This window comes from Mytilus californianus, unplaced genomic scaffold, assembly GCF_021869535.1.
Source record: "Mytilus californianus isolate M0D057914Y unplaced genomic scaffold, xbMytCali1.0.p SCAF_17, whole genome shotgun sequence".
NCBI lineage: Eukaryota > Metazoa > Mollusca > Bivalvia > Mytilida > Mytilidae > Mytilus > Mytilus californianus.
Window position 1 is genome coordinate 549943 of NW_026262659.1, and position 23366 is coordinate 573308.

General features: G+C 31.1%; 1 protein-coding gene and 1 long non-coding RNA gene across 14 annotated transcripts in view; both read right to left on the reverse strand.

Moving 5' to 3' along the window:
* Window positions 1-1921: 1921 nt before the first annotated feature.
* The window catches only part of LOC127726199 (uncharacterized), an 88941-nt gene continuing 67496 nt past the window's right edge, over window positions 1922-23366 (reverse strand). For 10 of the 12 annotated variants that reach the window (XM_052233484.1, XM_052233491.1, XM_052233490.1 and 7 more), the window contains 12 exons: window positions 22991-23092; window positions 22199-22359; window positions 21412-21473; window positions 19131-19232; window positions 18328-18477; window positions 15414-15482; window positions 13261-13381; window positions 12348-12492; window positions 10966-11100; window positions 8768-8920; window positions 7449-7481; window positions 1922-5775 (listed from right to left, as the gene is read on the reverse strand). In XM_052233484.1, the coding sequence (XP_052089444.1) occupies window positions 5525-5775; window positions 7449-7481; window positions 8768-8920; window positions 10966-11100; window positions 12348-12492; window positions 13261-13381; window positions 15414-15482; window positions 18328-18477; window positions 19131-19232; window positions 21412-21473; window positions 22199-22359; window positions 22991-23092 (1484 nt within the window). In that variant the 3' untranslated portion in view covers window positions 1922-5524. Of the gene's footprint in view, window positions 5776-7448; window positions 7482-8767; window positions 8921-10965; window positions 11101-12347; window positions 12493-13260; window positions 13382-15413; window positions 15483-17061; window positions 17870-18327; window positions 18478-19130; window positions 19233-21411; window positions 21474-22198; window positions 22360-22990; window positions 23093-23366 lie in introns of those variants that run through there. The other 2 variants (XM_052233487.1, XM_052233492.1) reach the window with 2 other exon arrangements.
* On the reverse strand, window positions 15795-17028 carry LOC127726204 (uncharacterized). Of its 2 annotated transcripts, none has more exons than XR_007993403.1 (3): window positions 16287-17028; window positions 16107-16166; window positions 15795-15926 (listed from the first exon to the last, which is right to left on the reverse strand). It is a non-coding gene; the product is annotated as an uncharacterized LOC127726204 (long non-coding RNA). The 2 variants fall into 2 exon arrangements; XR_007993402.1 differs by having other exon boundaries at window positions 15813-16046.

Genomic DNA, 23366 nt, shown 5'->3' on the forward strand with positions numbered 1-23366 from the left:
CAAAAGACTTTGTGTTGACTTCCGAAACTGTAAGCAGACAACTACAAAAAATGTATAGCCTTTACCATATATAGATGATATATTAAGCTGTTCAGGGAAGTTTGGGTTGACCTATTACTTGAAGTATATGTATTCATACCCTTAAAACACATCCTCATGATGCTGCAACTAACAATCAATCTTGCATCCCAGTTATCCATTAAAGACAAAGGTATATATAAATGAGGCAGAGGTCAACTGACTTCAACAATTAACAAACAGCTATACCCAAAAGCTCGAACACAACAATAAGTCTAGAAAACTAAAAAAGCCATGTTAATTAATTGCACGTATTTCTCAAAGAAAATCAAATAAATAACATTCACAACTAAAAGACAAATAGAAAGAATTGATCATACTTTGTTTCATAAAAAATATTGACCAATGTATGTCTTAGTGAGGAATAATTCGTTATTTGTAAAATATCACTCTGATTCAAACAAAAAAATTCTCAGAAACTGACATTTTCAAGATGCTTGATTTCTTGATTGACAACATATTTGGTAAGTTTGAGGACTAGTTTTTAAACAATCGGCATTCCCATGGGAACCAATCGTGTTCATCTCCTTGTCGACTTGTTCCTTTATTCATATGAGGCGGATCATACACGAGTTTCTTGGGAAGAATGGAAAGAAGCTAGATGTATCCTTTAACTGCACACTCCACTATCTAGATGCAGATACAAAGTTTGGTGACTGTTGACACATCTATCCATCGAACTTGAAAAAAGAAAACAACAGATACAGTTAATTCTGCCTCTTATCTGGACTTATATCGAGAAATTGACAATGAGGGTCGGTTGAGAACAAAACTTTAGGACAAAAGAGATGATTTCAGCTTCCCAAGTGTGAACTTTCCAATAATAAAAACATCACAAAAGTTCCAGAATTTACAGTATTAAACCAAGAGTTCCATTGAAGGAATGTGAAGTTGAAATCATCCCATCGAAAATTTTACAGACATCACCACTTGGTTAACTGTTATGGAATATCACAGATGACGACAGATATGTTTCAATTGTCGTAATCCCAATCCTGTCCTCTTTCCTCATATGCGACACACTGAATTGGACTTATCACCAGGTTTGTAATTACATGAGAAACAAGACGAATGCACATGTGCAGCAGGATCAGTTTACCCTCCTGGATCACATGAGATCACTCCCGATTTTTTAGTGGTGTTCGTGTTCAGTCTTCAGTTTCCTATGTTGTGTCATGTGTACTGTTGTTTGGTCTTTTTGTGGTTTTTGTTTTTTTGTCATGCCTATTTTAGTTTGTTTTCGACTTGAGAGTTTGATGATCCCTTTGGTATCTTTCGCATCTCTTTCCCAACATGGGGAATAAAATCGATGTTCATATTTTAATGGCTAGTTTTGGAAAATTCTCATCAAATGACCATCATAGGAACGATTTAGAATAGAAAGTAAGAGATGCACAATATCATTTAGTCTGGAATACCATTAACCTGAAGAACTATGCCTTCAATTTGTTTCAAACAAACATGTCTACTGTCCTTGCTACCAGTATACAACAGATTGTGATTTTATATCAAGCCTCTTTGTACTCCTCAACCATTAGTTTTATGATTTTGTTGTTCACTTCCAGAAAGATGTCATATTAACCCTGCCATCCTACCAACCTCATCAAGGCTATGACAACAGATAACACAATTAGGAAAATTTAAAGAAAAATTTGGACAGCTTTTAAAGAGTCCCCATTCGGAATGAGCTATTCTATCAATATGTAAAGACTGTAAAGTGCCCTAGCAACACGAAGAACAAAGGCATAACCACAGGGCAATAACACATCTACAGCTTGAGAATCAAAGTATAGGATCCATACAACAGTAATCCACCATTCCACTTACATAAAACAAAAGATAATGACATCACAGCTTGGCTTTATTATCAGCAGAAAAACAAAATAAACAAATATTTACAAATGGTAATACTGTCAACAATATTGTTTCTAAAGATAGATACCATGTGAACTATCAAACTATCATATTTATTTTACTTTCACACATCAGAATGTCAAATATTCAATCAGTGCTTAAAGAATTAATAAAAAAAGAAAAGAAATACTTTTCCCTAAAATTATGTAAATTGTGATCTAAACATTATAAAATAGAATAAATTAAATAAAAATATAAGTAATGGATGAGGGTGGGAATGGGATACCTCACATGAAAAATGTAAAAAATTGATTGAAATAAATGTTGATTTTTTTCTTCTTCTTTTGATGCTAACAAAGCAGCACTTGATAAATCAGGATACATTTTTTATGCTCATTTGATGCTAACAGTGGCAATGAAAGGGACATTCGACACCATTCCTACCCTCATTAATAGCTCACATCAGCAGTAATGTCTTACAACTAAATGTCCTAGTGTATTAACTTTGTCAACATAACACTTATAGAATCTACATAGACTTTAACAAAGTCATAACAATATAACAGCAGTAACATGTCTAAACAATTGCCGATTACATTACAATAAACCCTTGAAATATCACAGATCACAAATAAAATTATCTAAAATAAAAACATGGAAAAATATTTGCTCCCTTTATATCACAGATGATAAACAATAACATATAATAAGACAAATGAAATAAGTTATATACCTTAACAATATATAAAAGAACGATATGTGGGAAAGGTTAGTTAAATAAAATGCTCCGCTGGGCGCAGCTTGATACGACCGCAGAGGTCGAACCATGAACAGTTGGGGCAAGTATGGACACAACATTCAAGCTTGATACAGCATTGAATTTGGATTGTGATTAAATATTTGACACAGCATAGGTCTCTGACACAGAATGAATGTGGTCTAAGAACTTAAAATTTTTTAATTTACCTATTCAAACCATATCATTATTATTTGCTTTTATATATAAATCAGAAATAACCAATTTAAAATGGAAAATTTTAAAGAAAAAAAAGGGGGAAAAAAATCCCCCCTCAAATTTTTTGAACCCCCTTATGATTCATCACCCCAAAACTCAATCCCAGCCTTCCCTTTGTGTTACAATGTATGGTGCCTTGCAGTACAATTTCAGAGAGATCCATACATTTGAACACAAGTTATTGTCTGGAAACTAGAAAAATATTTATTTTTGGCCCCCTTTTGACCCCTAATTCCTAAACGTTTTGGGCAATTACCCCCAAACTCAATTCCAACTTTCCCTTTGTGATATGGAACCTTGTAGTACAATTTCAGAAAGATCCATACACTTACACACAAGTTATTGTCATGAAACTAGAAAAATGCTTGTTTTTGGCCCCTTTTTTGGCCCCTTATTCCTAAAATTTTGAGGCAATTACCCCCAAAATCAATCCCAGCATTCCCTTTGTGATATGGAACCTTGTGGTACAATGTCAGAGAGATCCATACACTAACACACAAGTTATGTCTGGAAGTTACAAAAATGCTTATTTTTGGCCCCTTTTTGGCCCCTAATTCCTTAACTGTTGGTACCATAACCCCCAAAATTTAATCCCAACCTTCCTTTTGTGGTACTGAACCTTGTGGTAAAATTTCATAGAGATCCATTCACTTAAACTAAAGTTAGAGTGCGAAAAACCAATGTGTCTTCGGACGACGACGACGCCAACGTCATACCAATATACGACCACAAAAATTTTTTTGTGGTCGTATAACAAAAACGATACAGGGTAAAAGGATAGGGTGGTAATATTCTGCAAATTTACCTATAAAATTGATCTATTTACATTTATTCATGCTATTGCACATATGACAAGGTTTATTCCAATTTGTTTCCCTCGTATTGTTCCAACCCCCTCAAAACTCTTAGTATCTTCTTTTTCCCTTACACAGGCCAACAGATTGATAGAAAATCTGTAAGATTTAAAAGACAACTTATTCTGTTATAAACAAAAGATTTTTGCCACTTGGTAGTTACCAATACTGTTTGTACATGTACTAGTGTTTACTACAATATTTCTCAAATCAATCATTCCATATGTTCATGTTTCTTTTCTTTTGGACAAGAAAAGTAAAAATATTTACAATTTATACAAGTCATTAAATTTTACAAGGAACATTCAATTAATGTCATGGTATAAACCATAAAACAGTATTGCTATCTGACTCTTGTGCACAAGAAACTATCTATAAGCTTTTCAAACTATAAGCACAAACACAAAATGAAGGGGAAAACAGGATCCAAACTAGGCTGAAAGAAGATATAATGGATGGAGGATTGTTACAGTAGAGAGGCAGTGGTCAAATAAGGCGGAGAGGTAACAATAGGACAAAAAGTTTTAAAATATGGAGGAAGATGGGAACAATTAATCTGAGGATATATTAAGAGGACCCATCTCTCTGCATCCACCCTAGACAACGCATCACCTGATTAGGTAGAAGAGGAAGCAATGCACATAGGAGCATATAATCAATGTCAGAACACAGTATTACTTCTTTTATGCCTCCCTGCCAACACTTGCTGTATCTCTAACTTATACACCAAGGTTAGATACATTACACTGGCAACTGGCATGGATACAGTGGCAAAGTAGAACATAAAGTAATGGTGAAATATATATATATATATGTAAACAAAGAAAGGTTTAGGCAAACTAACCAAAGTTTATTAAGCATATATAAAATTTCAAATAAAGCAAGAAATATATGTTAAGGGACTTTCCTTTTTGAATTTTCCTCGGAGTTCAGTATTTTTGTGATTTTACTTTTTATACAATACATGTACAAATGTATGTGAATGATATATAAAATGTCTAAAAATGAATAACTGAAAGTGTCAGTCTAACTAGGCTTATAAATAAATAAACATTCTAAACATGAAGACTTAGAAAACTCAAGCTTTCTGAAAAAAATGATCATATGATCAATTCTATAAATAGTTATGATATTTAACAATGAAGTTTGCACACCTCAAAGGCACATTGTAATCCTAATCTCTCTAATGTCCTGTCCAGTATATATTGAATTACTTATAGCTCTGTTTAATTTCCAACTTTCAGATTAGAATCAATACACTTCTACTCCTCACCAACCTGCATTTCACTTAAGACAAATAAATATAAAAATGAATTAAAACTTCATTTGTAAATCAAATAACAAAATTGACCATGCAATCCACATTGTTAAAAATTGCATAAATTTGTGAGAAAGTAGTTACATGTCTGTAAGTTTTGCATGTGCTTAGGGAAACAAGTGTTAAAATTACAAATGTTCAAAATGTCCTAAAAGCAGGCATGAGTCTGACAATCCTAAAGGTTAGAGGCTTGCAAGTCATGTGTACACATGATTCTGACAATCCTGGCATGCAAGAATGTGTGCACATGATACTGACAATCCTAAAGGCATGAAATTCATTTATACATATAATATTGACAATCCTCAAGGAATGCAAGTAATGTGTAACCTTGATTCTGATATTCCAAAAAGCATTCAAGTCATGTGTACACATAATCCTAACAATCTTAAATAAATTCTAATGCTAATTCTGACTATCATCCTTGGACTTAGTAGAGGACAGTCTCTCTCTAGTTCTAGCCAGTTCTCCTTTAATTCCTTCGTTTTCATCCTCTTCCTCATATTGAAACTGACTGAGATCTTTCTTAAGTTTGGCAGCATCTTCGTCCTGACGTTTAAGGTTTTCTAATTTCTCTTTTTCTCGTCTCTCTCTCTTTGAGTCAATAACAAGTTTTGCACAAACTTCTAATGGAGCTTTCTCCACAAATTCACTTCCTGTAGAAAATAGAAAAATAAATATTTCTCGGATCTCACAAGTTAATGAATTCCCTGTAAGCCCCATCATACAATATTTTTTGCTCCTAAAACACTTCCCTCATCTAACAAAAACCCAAATCATGAACCTTTTGGTGCAAAACTGAGCAAATTGGAAAATAATTAGACATTTAAAAGAAATAAATAATGCAATGGACATGTGATTAAAAAGCTGCTCTCTGGTTGAAGTTTAATACTTTATTCCATCTTTGGTTTAACTATTTTGGTGACTTAAAAAGATGCCTACGGCTGACAAAGTCCCACAAAAACCTCATTTTTTTTCTTAGTACCTTGACAATACCTGAATACATAATTGAGTAAAAATCTTAAGAACAACACGTTTCACAAATGCATCACATAAAATATGACAAATGATAAATTTTTAAAATATTCTCAAAGCTGGGCAGGTCTAAAAATTTGTTAAGGGTTCCACCACACCCTATGTCTTGTCTACAATTGCTGCTGTCAGTGTAAAAGTGTAAAATTGACCGTAAAAAGTGAATCGATTTATCAGTATAATAAAGAATAAAAAAAGAAATAAAAAATTTTTAAAAAGTAAGTCCATTTATCAGTAAAATACAGAAACAAGAGGCTGTCGAGTGACAGCAAACCAGATTTTCCTGCAGAGGTCGAACCCTGAACAGTTGAGCAAGTTTGGACAAAACATTTAAGCTTAAAACAGCTCTGAATTTGGATTGTGATCGAATATTTAAAATGGATTATTATCTAATTAATAATGAAAATGATATTTGTAAATCTGAACCCCAAACAGGATCATGTAAATATTAAACATTAACACACACAACAAAAATAAAATATCACATAACAACTGTGACATCTACCTTCATAACACACATGACTTAAAGAAAATAGTTATAAAGAAATTTTGACAACTAATGACTAAAATTAATTGAACAGAATCCATATACTTATTTTATCATTACTGGTTCATAGAATAAGTTTGAGTTATTTCCCTTTGAACAGAAATATGGTTTAACTAATCAAGCAAACATAGTTCTCTAAAATTAAATATGATGTTACACAATGTATATCTATATCAAATTATAATCAGATATAATTAATAGTTCTTTCAATTGTCACAAACTAATATAGATCTGCAACTTATCTATCAATGTCATTTAAAAAAATGTCTCAAAGATTTTGAAAACACTTTTCCAAATTACGTTTTATTCATTTCAATTATTTTGAAAATCCATATAAACATGATAAAGATACTTTCCCAAAAGTTTGAGAGATTAACTGTTAATAAAATAATAAAATAAAAATATTTTATAGATATTATGTTAATGAAATTGCATTTTATAGAGATTTCAATATCACCCTTCTACAACACTGGAGCTATTAATACAGATGTATTTTTTTAAAGATGAAGTTTAAAATATATCTAAAAAGGTGTGAAATTCAACTACAGAAACTTTTCAAAGCTGCAGAAATATATCTAAACAAAATAAGTTAATCTATATCAAGCTACAGTTAAAAAAAAGATATAACTTTAGGTGCATAGAAAAAGCTGTGGGTAAAAAATGTATATATAATGTTAGGTATGTGGACAATAGCTATGGGTAACTGATATATAAATAATATCTACAGGGTCATATGCTAGTGCAACATACTTGTGAAGGCTCCCTTTTTACTAGGTTTGCCCGCTGGTGTTAAATAAAAACAATCATTAAAATTAGTCACAATTGTGTAGAAATATATACAAAAGTATAAAATACAGTAACAAGGGGAATATGTATGTAAACGTAACTTTTCTGGAGGGAGGGGGGAATAAGTGTCTGTGTGCGAGAAAGTCACAATCAATTGCCATATCAATTTGTGTGTATAAGTACAAAATACGGTAACAGAGTAATATGTGTACAGATATAAATGATCAAAAGATGAGGAAAAGGTGTACAAGTTTAAATTGCCAAAAAGGGTGAAATATGGCTAGAAATATGAATTACCAAACAATGGAGAATATGTGTACAAGTATGCATTGTAAGAAGTGAGGAAATGTTGGTATAAGTATACAATTGGATAATGGATTTCTTAAGTTCATTATTGAAGATGTTCCATTAAATATCAAGATTGAGGATAGTAATAGAAGAACTTTTCCAGAACAAATTAATGTATTGATCATTTCTTAGTTTTCTTGAGATGGTTGCCTCATGTGAATCTATTACATATCTGAACAGCAACCCAATGATACAAAATAACAAAAGACAAATGACAGAGTGCGTGGGAAGACTTTCTCTAAACTTTATATGCAATCAATTGATTACTTAAGCATATGTTTCTTCAAAGACATACATATTAGTTATCTAAGAACATGAAGACAGCCACTTGAGGGGGAACTTCAGGGAACATTGATTTTGTTGTAAGGTATGAGCTCTCTACTTTCAGTAACTGTCTTGATGAAGAACACAAATAAAAGCTCTTTTTTAATAAATTGGTTACTTCCAATTATCTTATATGGACATTGCCTCAAGTACAACCAGCCTATAATTTTCATTCCTAACTGGGAAATACATTTAAAGCAGTGTAAACTATCATCAATATGGCAATTATATGTATAAGTTTGGAAATGCATGTGCAAGTATAAAAACCATCAAGTGTTTTAACTTGTAATTAAATAACCAAAAATAATGAGAAAATTGTGTTAAAGTAACATTAATTAGTATATAAAGTCTGGGTATAATTCAATTACATATGGCTAACTTAGCAAAATATGTGTATAATTGAATTATGTATGGTTAACTTCTTCAAATATATTTAAAACAATTATCAACAGAATATTAAAGTGTCTTAATGGTGAAAAATATGTATTAAGTTAGTATTATTGTGTTTTAAAATGTTGATTTTTCTTTCTTATTCTGTATAAAATATATACACTGTAGTACATACCTATATAATATCAACAGTTCTTCATACAATATATTGATATACCTACCTATCAGCTTACGAGCCTCCACCCCATCTATGATTGGGTTTAACCAGGTTGACTGTCGCATATTAGGTAAACCTGCTGCTTTGGGTACATAGATATACCACACTAGTTCTAATAAGTCACTTTTACGTAAACCTTTCTTTGATGAGGCTTGTCCTGTAAAATACCACAAACACTATAACAAGCAATTAATATAAAGAATATTTACTTGTTAATTTTTACATATCTTTCTATAACACTATCCCAACTGAGTGTGACTATAATTGCTACAACACCAAGAAACCTTTTGTTTAAGGAAAAGTAATTAGTAAATAAACTGTTGAAACAGAGATATGTCTCACCTGTATGTAATTTTGATGGTAAAATACAATCGTTGAAATTAAAATGCCAATACTTTAACATGTGAACTATGCATGACATTCTAAGTCATTAAACTATTTGAAGGTGGAGATAAAATATCTGTCAAAAGAGAAATGCCAATGGTAATACAATTGCATAACAAAAACCATTGACTTATTATAAGTGGTTCCCTTAAAACTGACCAAAACAAAAACTTCCACATGTAAAATGCAAAAGTTTCAACGTCAACAGACCATGATTCAGGGGGCAGGGTAATATAATCTTTATAGAAATGAGACCTGCAAATGCTAATACAACTGCATACAATATCCCTGACTTACCATTAGGGATTCATCTTAAACTGACCTCATCACAAACTTTAACATGTAAACTATGCAAAATTTTCAAAGTCAATGACTGAGGAGCAAGGCCAAATAATCTCCATGGATACACAATGTGTGAATGCTATTACAACTGCATACAAAATATCAATGAGCTACCACTAGTGGTTCATCTTAAACTGTACTAATAACAAACTTTTTAAACATGTTAAATAAGGAAAAACTTCAAAGTCAGTAGACCATGACTGATCATGAAAGAAGTCATGAAATATTTTAATCACTTATTGCTTTATTCTGTTTGTTATCAACTCAATTTAAGATCAATTTTATTTTCATTTCAGGAGATTTGGATGTGTTTTTGGTTTTAGGTCATATCTATACTTTCCATGTGCATACATGGGAAACCAAAGTATTGACATAAATCTGATTAAGGTGACGGGCAGGACATTCTGAATTCATGTTCTTTTCCAAACTATTTCCGAGATAATCCAATCTAAATAATGAGGAGTGAGGAAAAAAAACTGCACTTTGAATGCTCGATTCAGATTACAGAATCGTACTGATTAATCTAATATGATAGTTGGAGAGATGATACTCCAAAACATGTCTTATACGTTAGGGTATTTCACATCCAATCTTTTATGGTAATATTCTTTACACAGCACAAAAATGTCAGTATTCACCTCAAAAGCTAACAAAACCTTTAAACAGACTTATTAAGAAGGGATATAGTTACGATACTGTTGTCAGGTCATTAATGATTGCATATTTTGGCTTTAATATTGATTCACTTATAGGGTCTTTGCATCGGAATTAAACATATTTATTCTAAAACCAGTTGTTGGCATGACACGGGTTATGTTCTTCTCATATATTTTATGACGGTATAATACTAAACCCCTAACAGGAGGGATTGTGCCTGATATTCATATGATGAAGACATAATCTTTCAATCAGTTTAATTGAGGTCTGGAGCTGGCATGTCAGTAACTACTAGTAGTCTGTTGTTATTTATGTATTATTGTCATTTTGTTTATTTTCTTTTGTTTCCTATTCTGACATCGGAATCGGACTTCTCTTAAACTGAGTTTTAATGTGCGTACTGTTGTACGTTTGTTTTTTCTACATTGGCTAGAGGTATAGGGGGAGGGTTGAGATCTCAAAAAACATGTTTAACACCGACGCATTATTGCGCCTGTCCCAAGTCAGGAGCCTCTGGCCTTTGTTAGTCTTGTATCATTTTTAATTTAAGTTTCTTGTGTATAATTTGGAGTTTAGTATGACGTCCATTATCACTGAACTAGTATACATATTTGTTTAGGGCCAGCTGAAGGACGCCTCCGGGTGCGGGAGTTTCTCGCTGCATTGAAGACCCATTGGTGGCCTTCGGCTGTTGTCTGCTCTATGGTCGGGTTGTTGTCTCTTTGACAAATTCCCCATTTCCATTCTCAATTTTACTCCTCAATTGGTATTATAGATGATCATAAAGACTAAATGTAACCAAGAATAAATAATATTCACCTTGAAATACCACATCTACAGCTTCCTCAATTTCTGACTGTGATGGGTATAAATCGCTCTCCCTGAAAAACTGATCCAATTCACTAAACTCCATTTCTCCAGCAAAGGCCTTCTTGTCAAATACACTCTCATATCCTTAACAAAATAATAATTATGATGACACAGTTGCTTAAGAAATATTTTCACACCATTTAAAAATACTATGAAGTGTCTTGCAATGGAAGATGAGTCTTAAAAATAGTTAATAATAATTATTCATTATTTAGCAACGATTAAACATTGATACTTTTTTTTATCTTTTAGGTACTATAAAATAAATCTGTCACTGATAATGTAACACCTTTTAACAATGTACACAATATCTACCCAAGGAATCGGAATGATTGAGTAATTTTTGTTCTGTATACAGTAAACCCTGTACCATATCATTTATCCAATCTGCTTTTAAGATTCCATTTTTATTTGTTACTCTATATTGTTCTATCTACTAAACATTGTGTAATGTTTAATAGGTTAGTTTCACTCGACTTTTGAGCAGTTTGATTTTAATGGCCCCAAATATTTCCTTATTGATGGAAAAAGGCCTAGCTGCATGTAAATAGGTAAATTTTGATGCAGTTTTAGAAGTAATCAACATTATTCCAAAAAATGTACAGTTATCTTTGACCGCTTGACCATGATCTACAATGTAAGGTTTTCTGTCATATACATTTTGTACATGAAATACCTTCTAGTAATAATGATTAATAATGTCATGTTTCATTTTCTAACTACAAAGGGTTTTAAAGATTTAAGTACATATGCACAAGGGTGGTTAAGTTAAAAAATAAATTTGACCAAGATTTCCAATGAAGGCTTTCTATTGTGCATGATACACACCTCATAGAAGTGTTAAATAATCTTGCCAAGTTTTCACACTGAGGGCGAAGGGGTTTTACGCTAGAAAGAAAACAATTTTTGAACAAGTGCACAGGGGTGGCTAAGTTGAACAAAGTTTTAGACATTGACTTTCAATGTATGGTTTTATACACATTATACACATTATACACATTATACACATTATACACATTCTAGTAATGGTGAATAATCATGAACTCCAAGGGGCTTTATGATAGAAAGTGGAAACAATTTTTGAAGGATAACCAAGTTGATTACTAAAGACCTTCCACCGATTTATCAGCAGAGCCCTTATTAACATACTTCTCCTAGATTCCATATAATCATTCATATACTCTATAGTGAATGGTGTTTTGGCTCTATCTACACCATGTCAGAGCCCTTATTAACATACTTCTCCTAGATTCCATATAATCATTCATATACTCTATAGTGAATGGTGTTTTGGCTCTATCTACACCATGTCAGAGCCCTTATTAACATACTTCTCCTAGCTTCCATATAATCATTCATATACTCTATAGTGAATGGTGTTTTGGCTCTATCTACACCATGTCGATGTTGACATCTCTTCAGGGAATTCTTGTAATCTTTGACCATTTTTGGCCATGTTGACCCATACCAAACAGCCTACAACAAAGAAAAAAGAACTATTACATATTCTTCAAATGAATTAAATTATAACTGTGTTTGCTGCATTTGATACAGATTAACATTCTTTAAGAATGGTTAGATCTAAAAGTTTGGGAAAAGGGAGATAATTACATGTAAAGTCCTGGATTTCTCAATATACTAATTCAAAAGGATAAATTAATACAAAGTAATAAAAATTTAAACATTACACCAGACTGCACCAACCATTAACACCATTAAAACAAAACTTTGCATTTCATAATTAGCCTTGTTGGTAATAATTACTATTTATTTATTTAGCAAACAAATTTAGGAATTGCCCTTCAAGTCTCTCTTTTTGACTACATAGACTTTAAGATAAAGGTTAAAATTATAATGTTTTTGTTCAAATGTTGTGTGTAGTATTTTTCTGCCTCTTGGAATACTATAAGATAGCCTGAAACAAGACTAAACTTGATGGTTGTCTTTTCACAGACTAATACTGAAATTATGATCGAATTTAATTTGTTTTTGTCTACCTGCATTTGTTTTAAAATGACTAAATTGAATCTACATTGAAGTACAACCACAAATATTAGAATGAAGCATTAAGTTAAAGTATCCTACTTTTAGCTTGCTTTCAATTAATGCGAGCATTCTTTAAAATGGTATTATGAGGTACAGCTTTACTTGTACCTAAAACTCATAACTAGTTTAACACTTACACATGTTAATGTGCCAGTCCAAATCCCTATAAACAGAAAACCTGGTCTCATAAATCATTACCTTTCTATACAGCCTGTCAAATCGACATCGCACTAAGAACCGTCGCACATTTTTCTGAATTGAAGTAGCTGCATCATAAAGTTCCTTCTTTGTTGGTCCTGTTAGTTTAGGGTGATATATTCTGTAAATATAAATATATAATTATATCTATTCTGTTAATAAAATATAAAATTATATCTATTCTGTTAATAAAATATATAATTATCTCTATTCTATAAATAAATATAAAATTATCTTAAGTCTCAGTAACAATACCCTTTATTTACAAAGAACTCAGAGACGGGAAGTAAATTTATACTCGGAACAGTCCGTCAGATTCTATGTAGAACTGCAATATTGATGATGATTCAGAATGGCAAGTGTTTCATTTATGGAAGCTCAGAACCCCATAACTTTTCAAAAAAGCTAAACTATTCCAATTTATTACATACTCATACTGCACATTCTTTTAATATTAAATAACTCCTATCCAACAAAATCTCAAAGGGTTAAATATATACAGATTTCACAGTAATAACAAGAACACTGGTAGATCTTTGGTCTTTTTCGCTACTTTTCATGCTTTAGGGTAATTTAGAGCATCACTGAAAAGACATGAGTCATGTCTTCTTTGACTGTCCATGACGTTAAAAACTAAATCCCTGGGATGTGTTTTAGTTGATTTTAGTCTCTGATGCATGATTTTTTATTATTAATTGTTTTGGCTTTTAACTAGCTGTCAGTAACTGCGAGTACTCTCAAATCGTACTTTCTTGTTTATTTGACCTGTTGATACTAATTGTAATGCTTTTTTTGTTATTTAATGTTATTCAGGGTTATATCTGGTCTATATACCAGCTTTGATAAGTGTTTGGTATAACTATAAAGTTTCACTTCGTACTATGAACATCAAAATTATTTATTTTGTAAAAATATTTCCTTTCTCTATTGGAACTGTACATGTATACCTAACAACAAAATTATTTTCATTTACCTGTGTTTAAAGTTATTGCAAATGGCTGATATTTTTGTTCGAGCATATTGTTTTTCTTAAATTGTTTAACATTTCATACCGATATAACATGTTACTTTTATTATTCTTCCCTTAGTTTATTTATTTTGTATTTACATTGTATCATAGGTCAAATTTATTTGTTCAGTGTATGTTCACTGGTGTTAATATGTCCTTTGATTGAGTTAAGCTATTTCAGTTGATATTTTATAGTGTGTCTTTCTATGTTGTGATGTTACACTATTGTTTCAGAAAAAGGGTGAAGGTTTGGTACCATTAAAAAGTTTAAACCCGCTTCATTTGTTTGCACCTGTCCTAAGTCAGAGAATCTGATGTTCAGTAGTGTCGTTTGTTGATGTGGTTCATAAGTGTTTCTCGTTTTTTATATAGATTATACCGTTGGTTTTCCCGTTTCAATGGTTTTACACAAGTAATTTTTGGGGCCCTTTATAGCTTACTGTTCGGTGTGAGCCAAGGCTTCGTGTTGAAGACTGTACTCTGACCTATAATGGTTTACTTTTATAAATTTTGACTTGGATGGAGAGTTGTCTCATTGGAACTCATACCACATCTTCTTATATCTATGAATTGTCGAAATGTGCATCTGGTGCAATAAAATTGGTACCGTTTATATTATTACTACCACTGGGCCTCTGCCTCTGCTGGTGGACTGTTAGTACCCGAGGGTATCACCAACCCAGTAGCCAGTACTTTGGTACTGGCATGAAATTACAGATATAGTGTTGATTGAAATCTACTGTTATAAAATTTTGGAAATCAATTCAAATTAAGGAATATATCTCCCTCATGCAAAGCTCTGATTCCTTGTCCGATTTTGGCCTTACTTTAGGTTTTTTTGGTTGATCAGCTCTTCAACGTTTGTATTAGATTTTGGATTTAAATATTTTGGCATCAGGCTTCACTGAAGAGATATTAATTGTCGAAATGAGCATCTGGTGCAATAAAATTGGTACCGTTTATATTATTAGAGCTTTGCATATTGTTTATACACACTAGTCTATTGTTGAAGATCATTTGGCAACCTCATGATGTCTTTTTTTGTTTGTGTTGTGTTGTTAGGTTGTTGTCTCATTGCCATATCCAAAAAAAAAATCTCATTTTATACATACAGATATAAGTAAATAAGATAAATAGTACTTACTGGTATATCTCGACGTGAGGTCCAATGGTTGACAGCTTGGAGGAACTTGATTGATGATTCAGGGTATTTCTATATAAGTATTATTAGTGATATGTTAATGCAGCAGTTAAAGCCAGCTATGTTATTCACAAATATTCACTCATTTCAGAGATTTTCTACACTAAATTAAAAATAACAACATTTTTCATTTTCATTCGTTCATGTCAAATAAAATGAAATCTGTACCAAGAGTTGCCTTAAAGATGAATGAAAAATGACATAGTAAGAGATGCTATTGGAACCACAAGTTAAAAAATATATGCAGTAATATAAAAAGTGTCTTTAGAAACAACTGTCAAAGAATGGTCACATAAGACAAATATTCTCTGAATTGTTAGGAAATTAACAATATACCTTGACAGTTGGTCACAGAAGACAGATATATCCTGAAGTGTTAGGAAATTAACAATATACCTTGACAGTTGGTCACAGAAGACAGATATATCCTGAAGTGTTAGGAAATTAACAATATACCTTGACAGTTGGTCACAGAAGACAGATATATCCTGAAGTGTTAGGAAATTAACAATATACTTTGACAGTTGGTCACAGAAGACAGATATATCCTGAAGTGTTAGGAAATTAACAATATACCTTGACAGTTGGTCACAGAAGACAGATATTCCTGTAAGTGTTAGGAAATTAACAATATACTTTGACAGTTGGTCACAGAAGACAGATATATCCTGAAGTGTTAGGAAATTAACAATATACCTTGACAGTTGGTCACAGAAGACAGATATTCCCTGAAGTGTTAGGAAATTAACAATATACTTTGACAGTTGGTCACAGAAGACAGATATTCGCTGAAGTGTTAAGAAATTAACAATATACTTTGACAGTTGGTCACAGAAGACAGATATTCCCTGAAGTGTTAGGAAATTAACAATATACTTTGACAATTGGTCACAGAAGACAGATATTCCCTGAAGTGTTAGGAAATTAACAATATACCTTGACAGTTGGTCACAGAAGACAGATATTCCCTGAAGTGTTAAGAAATTAACAATATACCTTGACAGTTGGTCACAGAAGACAGATATTCCCTGAAGTGTTAGGAAATTAACAATATACCTTGACAGTTGGTCACAGAAGACAGATATTCCCTGAAGTGTTAGGAAATTAACAATATACCAACTACAACAGTATTTTTTATTGTATATATTTATCTTTAAATTCAGGAGAAATAAGGTAACTGATAGATTTGACACAATATTACTCTGCTTATCTAATCAGTCAATCAACAAATCAGACACCTCTAGTTAATCACTGTACTTCAAAATAGAAAAACAGATTAAAACATCACAGGTCAAAGGTCAGTAAAGTTGAACTACTAATGTTGTGTTACCTTGACCTAAAGGTTGAGATTCTAACCTTAACACTAGTGTTGACATTGTGTACTATATGAAAGACTTTTAAGAGTTTCAAGCACGGGATGTAAGTTCCATTGACCAAATAATGTTCACTTCAATAAAATGACTACAGAGTTGAAATATTACAAAAATCATTATTTTATTTGCTTATTCTCTACATAATCTTCTGCACTTGGACAAGCCATTCACTTTCAAAATCTTAACATTAGGTGCTAATGAAATAAGATCTTTATTAAAATTTTAACATGAGTTATTAACTCTAAGTTGATAATGTAAGTAGTAAAAAGTTAAAATCACACAACAATTCCCCATGCTACATGACAAGACATCAAGCATTAATTATACACAGATTTGTAATTTGCCTAGAAATTTAATTATAATTATTGTTTTTACTTATTACTGGGTATTATTACTACAGTTGCTATCTCAATGTTTTTTTAGTTATGTTATAAGAAACAGCTATTTTTAAAGAAATAAGATGATGACCCAGTAAGATAAAGAGGCTCCTTTAAAACTTAAAAACAATTCGGCCACAGCAACCTAAATGATGCTGAATGAATTGTATTTATCATGAAAATTTGGATGGTTTAACATTAATGAAATATTGCATTAGGCTTTAAGTCTACATATAAAATTGATCCTAGTTACTGCAACATAAAATGTAGGTCACGGTGACCTGAAAATTGCAAAACCATGTAATACTAAACAAATGGACTGTATTAGTAATATTTCATTGATATATAACTAAAGATTGCTGAAAATTGATTCAAATATACGTCCTGAGAAAACTTGGACATTTATATATATGGACAAATGAACGAAGAGACAAGGGTAAATTTATATATACCAACACTAAATGCATGGTCTGCCATGAAAAACACAAAGAGTTGAGAATATTAAAATGATTAAATGTACAGCAAAGTCTTGTTTAAATTATTTACAGCATTCTGTCAGAGCATTAACTATCTTAGACATTTTACATATTGTTAAAACATTTAAGCATATTTAATTATTGCAGATGTTTTACTATAGGAACTGTCAGCCCTGTCAAATAAAAATATTAAAAATAATCACAGTTTTGTGGAAATAGTTTTTCTGACATCAGAATTAAAGGATAGTAAAGTAAAGTGCAAAAATCAGCTTTCAAATCAACAAAAAATCAAAATAATCTACATACAATGATGTAAAAATATTTGCCTGCTAAAACAATACTGAAATTATTAAAATACAGTAATGTGCATTTTTCTTTCTCTCAATCAACAAAAAAATTATGTATTATCCTCAAAATACCAACTTCTTCTTAAACCACAGATTGATACACATAGAATATTTCCAATAAGTTCGGCATTTAAAAATAATATTTTGAGTTAATATCAGCAACTTTAATATAAACTATTTATAATGGACCTTTCTTATTTTCCATTGAACTTTAATTTTTCCTAATTAAGAATATGAAGATGGCAACTCTAATATAAACTACACTTTTACAAAAGATAACTTACAAATTGGATAGTGCCTCCATTTTGTTTTGTCGTTTTTGAGCTTTTTCTGCTTGGACAATTTTGAGCTCCCTTGCCCATTCTAATGATTCATTTGATACAGGTGGCCGGTTGAGTATCTTTGTTTTGCGTATCAAATGTCCTCTGTATACTCTGAAACATGATAAAAACATAGGTGTCAACTTATATTTATGGTTCTCTACACCAATAAAAACATAGGTGTCAACTTATATATATGGTTCTCTACACCAATAAAAACATAGGTGTCAACTTATATATATGGTTCTCTACACCAATAAAAACATAGGTGTCAACTTATATATATGGTTCTCTACACCAATATAAACATAAGTGTCAACTTATATATATGGTTCTCTACACCAATAAAAACAAAGGTGTCAACTTATATATATATTTCTCTACAATAAAAACATAAGTGTCAACTTATATATATGGTTCTCTACACCAATAAAAACTAGTGGCCATAACCAAGTGTGCTGAAAATGACTTTAAACTCCAACAATCAATATTCAAATGAATCAAACTTTTAATGAAATAAATAAATGGTTTGTCTCCTCCTCATCGTTGTCGTCTTTGCCATCATCATCAGTGTCATAGTGTTGTCATTTTTATATCTAATATCATAATTACCAGAGAAGTTAAAACAAGACTTTGAGATATGCTAAACATGTCTCATTTCCAGGTCAGAGGGGGAAATAATAAGATACTGGCTTTATAAAGGTCCATGATTCATTGGATTTTATAAAAGACTTTTTTTTAACCCATAGAACTTCTATTTTAATTACCTCTGTATTTCTATAGCGGCCTTTCTCTTGTCTTCCATTGTCTCTCGTTCTTCTTTTATTAATTTTTTGTACATATTTCTTGCTACATAACCTCTGAATATTCTGTGGATATAAATAAAGATATCTACATAGTAAATAAGTACATTACTATATCACTACAACAAATGGAGAAACTACAATTGTAAATAATGACATCACCATGGTAAATAAAAAATATAATTGTGGTAAACTGGCATATCCATGGTAGTACAGTAGTTTACAAGAATGTGTCCATAGTTCACGGATGCCCCACTCGCACTATCATTTTCTGAGTTCAGTGGACCGTGAAATTGGGGCTAAACCTCTAATTTAGCAATTTAATTTAATTTTAAAATTAGAAAGATCATATCATTGGGAACATGTGTACTAAGTTTCAAGTTGATTTGACTTCAACTTCATCAAAAACTACCTTGACCAAAAACTTTAAGCTGAAGCAGGACAGACTGCCAGACGGACAGATGAACAGAAGGCAGAACGGACGCACAGACCAAAAAACATAATGCCCATAGGTGGGGAATAAAAATATCATTCAGGTAAATAAAAATATCATTACAGTTAATAAATAAAGAAATTGTTGTCTAATATAAAAGAAATTTTTATATCAATTAGATAAACTACCATTGTAAATAAAAATATCCTTACTGTAATCAAATATATTTTTACATTAAATAAAGATATCCTTATGTTAAATAAAAATATCCTTACTGTAATCAAATATATTTTTACAATAAATAAAGATATCCTTACGTTAAATAAAAATATCCTTACTGTAATCAAATATATTTTTACATTAAATAAAGATATCCTTACGTTAAATAAAAATATCCTTACTGTAATCAAATATATTTTTACATTAAATAAAGACATCCTTACGTTAAATAAAAATATCCTTACTGTAATCAAATATATTTTTACATTAAATAAAGATATCCTTACGTTAAATAAAAATATCCTTACTGTAATCAAATATATTTTTACATTAAATAAAGATATCCTTACATTAAATAAAAATATCCTTACTGTAATCAAATATATTTTTACATTAAATAAAGATATCCTTACATTAAATAAAAATATCCTTACTGTAATTATAGATTATAACATGCCCTTTTCCATATTGGCCCTGGTATCATCCTGAAACTCCCATATCAGCCCGAGGCTTTAGCCGAGGGTCGATATGGGTCGAGGGATGATACCAGGGCCAATATGGAAAAGACATGTTATAATCTATTTATCACATACTTAAGTTCTGCAGACAAGAGAAACACGTTCAATTATAACTATTTAATTAACCACAACAGGTAAATTCTAAAAAGATTTATCACATTTTCCATTATTTTTTTCCATTTACTGCATACAAATTTATTGTAACATTTCCCCTTATTTTTGAATATGGTAATACACAAAAGCGATAATTTGGCATAACTGGGGCTAAATCGATAATAGTTGGTTGAACATTGTTACTAGTGGCCATTGAAGCATAATTCTCATAATTTTCAATACAAACACCGTCATTGTTCACCATTGTCGTTAAGGACGCAATGATGTCACATCATTTGGAATCGGGGCACAATAACCAATAACCATTTTTTTGCCACGGGCAGCAATATGAGTATGACAATTTTGCAGTTATTACATATGCAAAATGCAATGTTTTCGTAACAAATATGTGATAATCAAAAACATTTTCACATTAAATAAAGATATCCTTACGTTAAATAAAAATATCCTTACTGTAATCAAATATATTTGTACCTTAAAGATACCAATCTGGTAGTAAAGAATAATGTTCTAGTTAGTATCTCCCCTGAAATAGAGGAATATGCCTTTAAGATTGCCATTTTGTTTCAATGTGTAAAGTTTTGAAAGAATGGTTATGTAAGAAGGTCAGCTGGAAAGGCAAACCATTTTGAAACTAATGGGTTTAAGTTGCCCTAGTTATTTTAGAGAAAACATTGGAAATGGTTAATAGATGATAGATACAATGAACAAAATTTACAAAGGTGATTTTTTATTGCAGATTGGATTTTTTTTTATTAACCATGGTGATCTGTTTAAGATATAGAAAACCTTGACAGAAGGGCAAATTTGAGCCATTGATGTCACTTGGTGTCTATTTCTTAGTTTTTCAATAATTTTTTTTATTTTTTTTTTATATAATATCAATAAGGCTTCCTTCCTCTCACAAATCTTTTATGAGCCATCGAGCTGTATTAATACATTAACTAAAACACTACCATACCTCTGAATGTCCACAGCTGCTTCTGCCTCTTTCTGAAGTTTGAAAGCTGCTGCTGTTTCATACTGTAAAGATAATAAATATTGTCAGAAGTTTATAAACAAGGTCATAACCAAGGTCATGTTTTATATGATATAGCCATCATTTTCATTAATTCAATTCTTTACTATTCAGTATTATTCGTTGGATACCAATTTTCGTGGTTTTAGTGGGTAAAGGTGAACTACGAATTTAAATGTTCAACAAAGTACAAGTTTTCTATAGGCTTTGTATGCAGACTTTGATTAAACCATGAAATAAAATGTCCATGAAAATACAATTTTTTGGCAATCGATGAAATTAAATGAATCCACAGTAATATTTCTTTGGCAAACAGAGTATTTTTTGGGGCCCTTTATAGCTTGCTGTTCGGTGTGAGCCAAGGCTCCATGTTGAAGGCCGTACTTTGACCTATAATGGTTTAATTTTATAAATTGTGACTTGGATGGAGAGTTGTCTCATTGGCACTCATACCACATCTTCTTATATCTATCAAAATGAACGTCAATCTAGAACAGTCCTTTTAGTATAATGTAATTTTAGTACCTATCTGGGACTTAATTGATACTAAAACAAAGATAATAGTTTTTCCCTAATAATATGCTTAAAATTTTATATTTTTACATCCTTTGAAACAGAACATATCTGCATTGATTAGAATTGATTCCTACGTGACTTTTAATGTCAAACTGGTCAGATCTTTGATGATGAGATAGATTTCTCAGCAAGTGACCTTTAACCTAATACTTACAGGATCTTTAATGTTATAATAATGAGCTATAGGTCTGCCAACACGAGCTATTGATTGGTTAGATCTTCGGGACTTCTGTGTCGTTGCTGATTTAAACCTGTCTTGAGCTTCCTCACCATTTCCATTGGCCATTCCAGATTCTGCCACAGATTCTAATCTCTCTGTAACAATATCAAATATTCATTGCATTGGTTTCATTATACATGTACATTATTTAAAAAAAAAAAAAAAAAATTTATAATTTGTTGTATTTTCTTAAAAGTTTTTATATAATTTGCTGTGTATTTCTGTAAGCTTTGCTTTATCTATTTCAACTATATAAGTGTGACTAGTTTCACATTGTAATTTCAATAAGATTATTTTAACTTATTCTTCAAATCACATTTCAAATTTGAACTTCTTCATATACATTTTACATCAACTTTGATTGTAATTTAGTGTAATATTATTTTTCATTATTTACTGTGTAAAACATGACAATTTCTGATATCTTTTATTTAAAAACAAAACAGTATTGACCATACATATGTTTTGTTTTGTAAATAAAAATAGAAAATTATGAAATAGAAAGAACTATGAAATTTTTTTGAACGGGAAAGTCTTTTTCTCGTTCTTGGTTCTTTTTCTACAAATTAAGAAAACTTTGATTTTTTTTCCTGAAGAAAATGACTGGTTTAAAATCGTAAAAAACATAATCATGATAATTGTAACAATCTCTTTAGAAGTAGAAAAAAATGTTTTATTGTTTTGGAAAAATCGTTATAAGGGAATATAAAAAAACAAATCTAGTACCATCATTAAAGACAACATGTCTAGAGCCATCTGCTGCTATTTCTATGTGTGCCGTGTTGGGGTATATTGTTTTCTCATGTTCAATACCACTTCTTGATGTTTCTGTAAAATAAAAGACATGAGATTAGCAAAACATTTTTTATTCCAGGTCTAAATGATACTGTTAAATAAACATTAATATTTTTTAAACTTTCCAATTAAAAACACACATTTGCCATATGAGATAGTTGTTGTGGAATCTTCTCATATTGCAAGTATACAACTCCTACAGATCAAATTAATATCACCAAACTTATATGAGCACAGATAATTATAAAAGATCTCACATGAGGGCCAACATAATCTAAGCTGACAGACATTTACCAGATGGCCAATG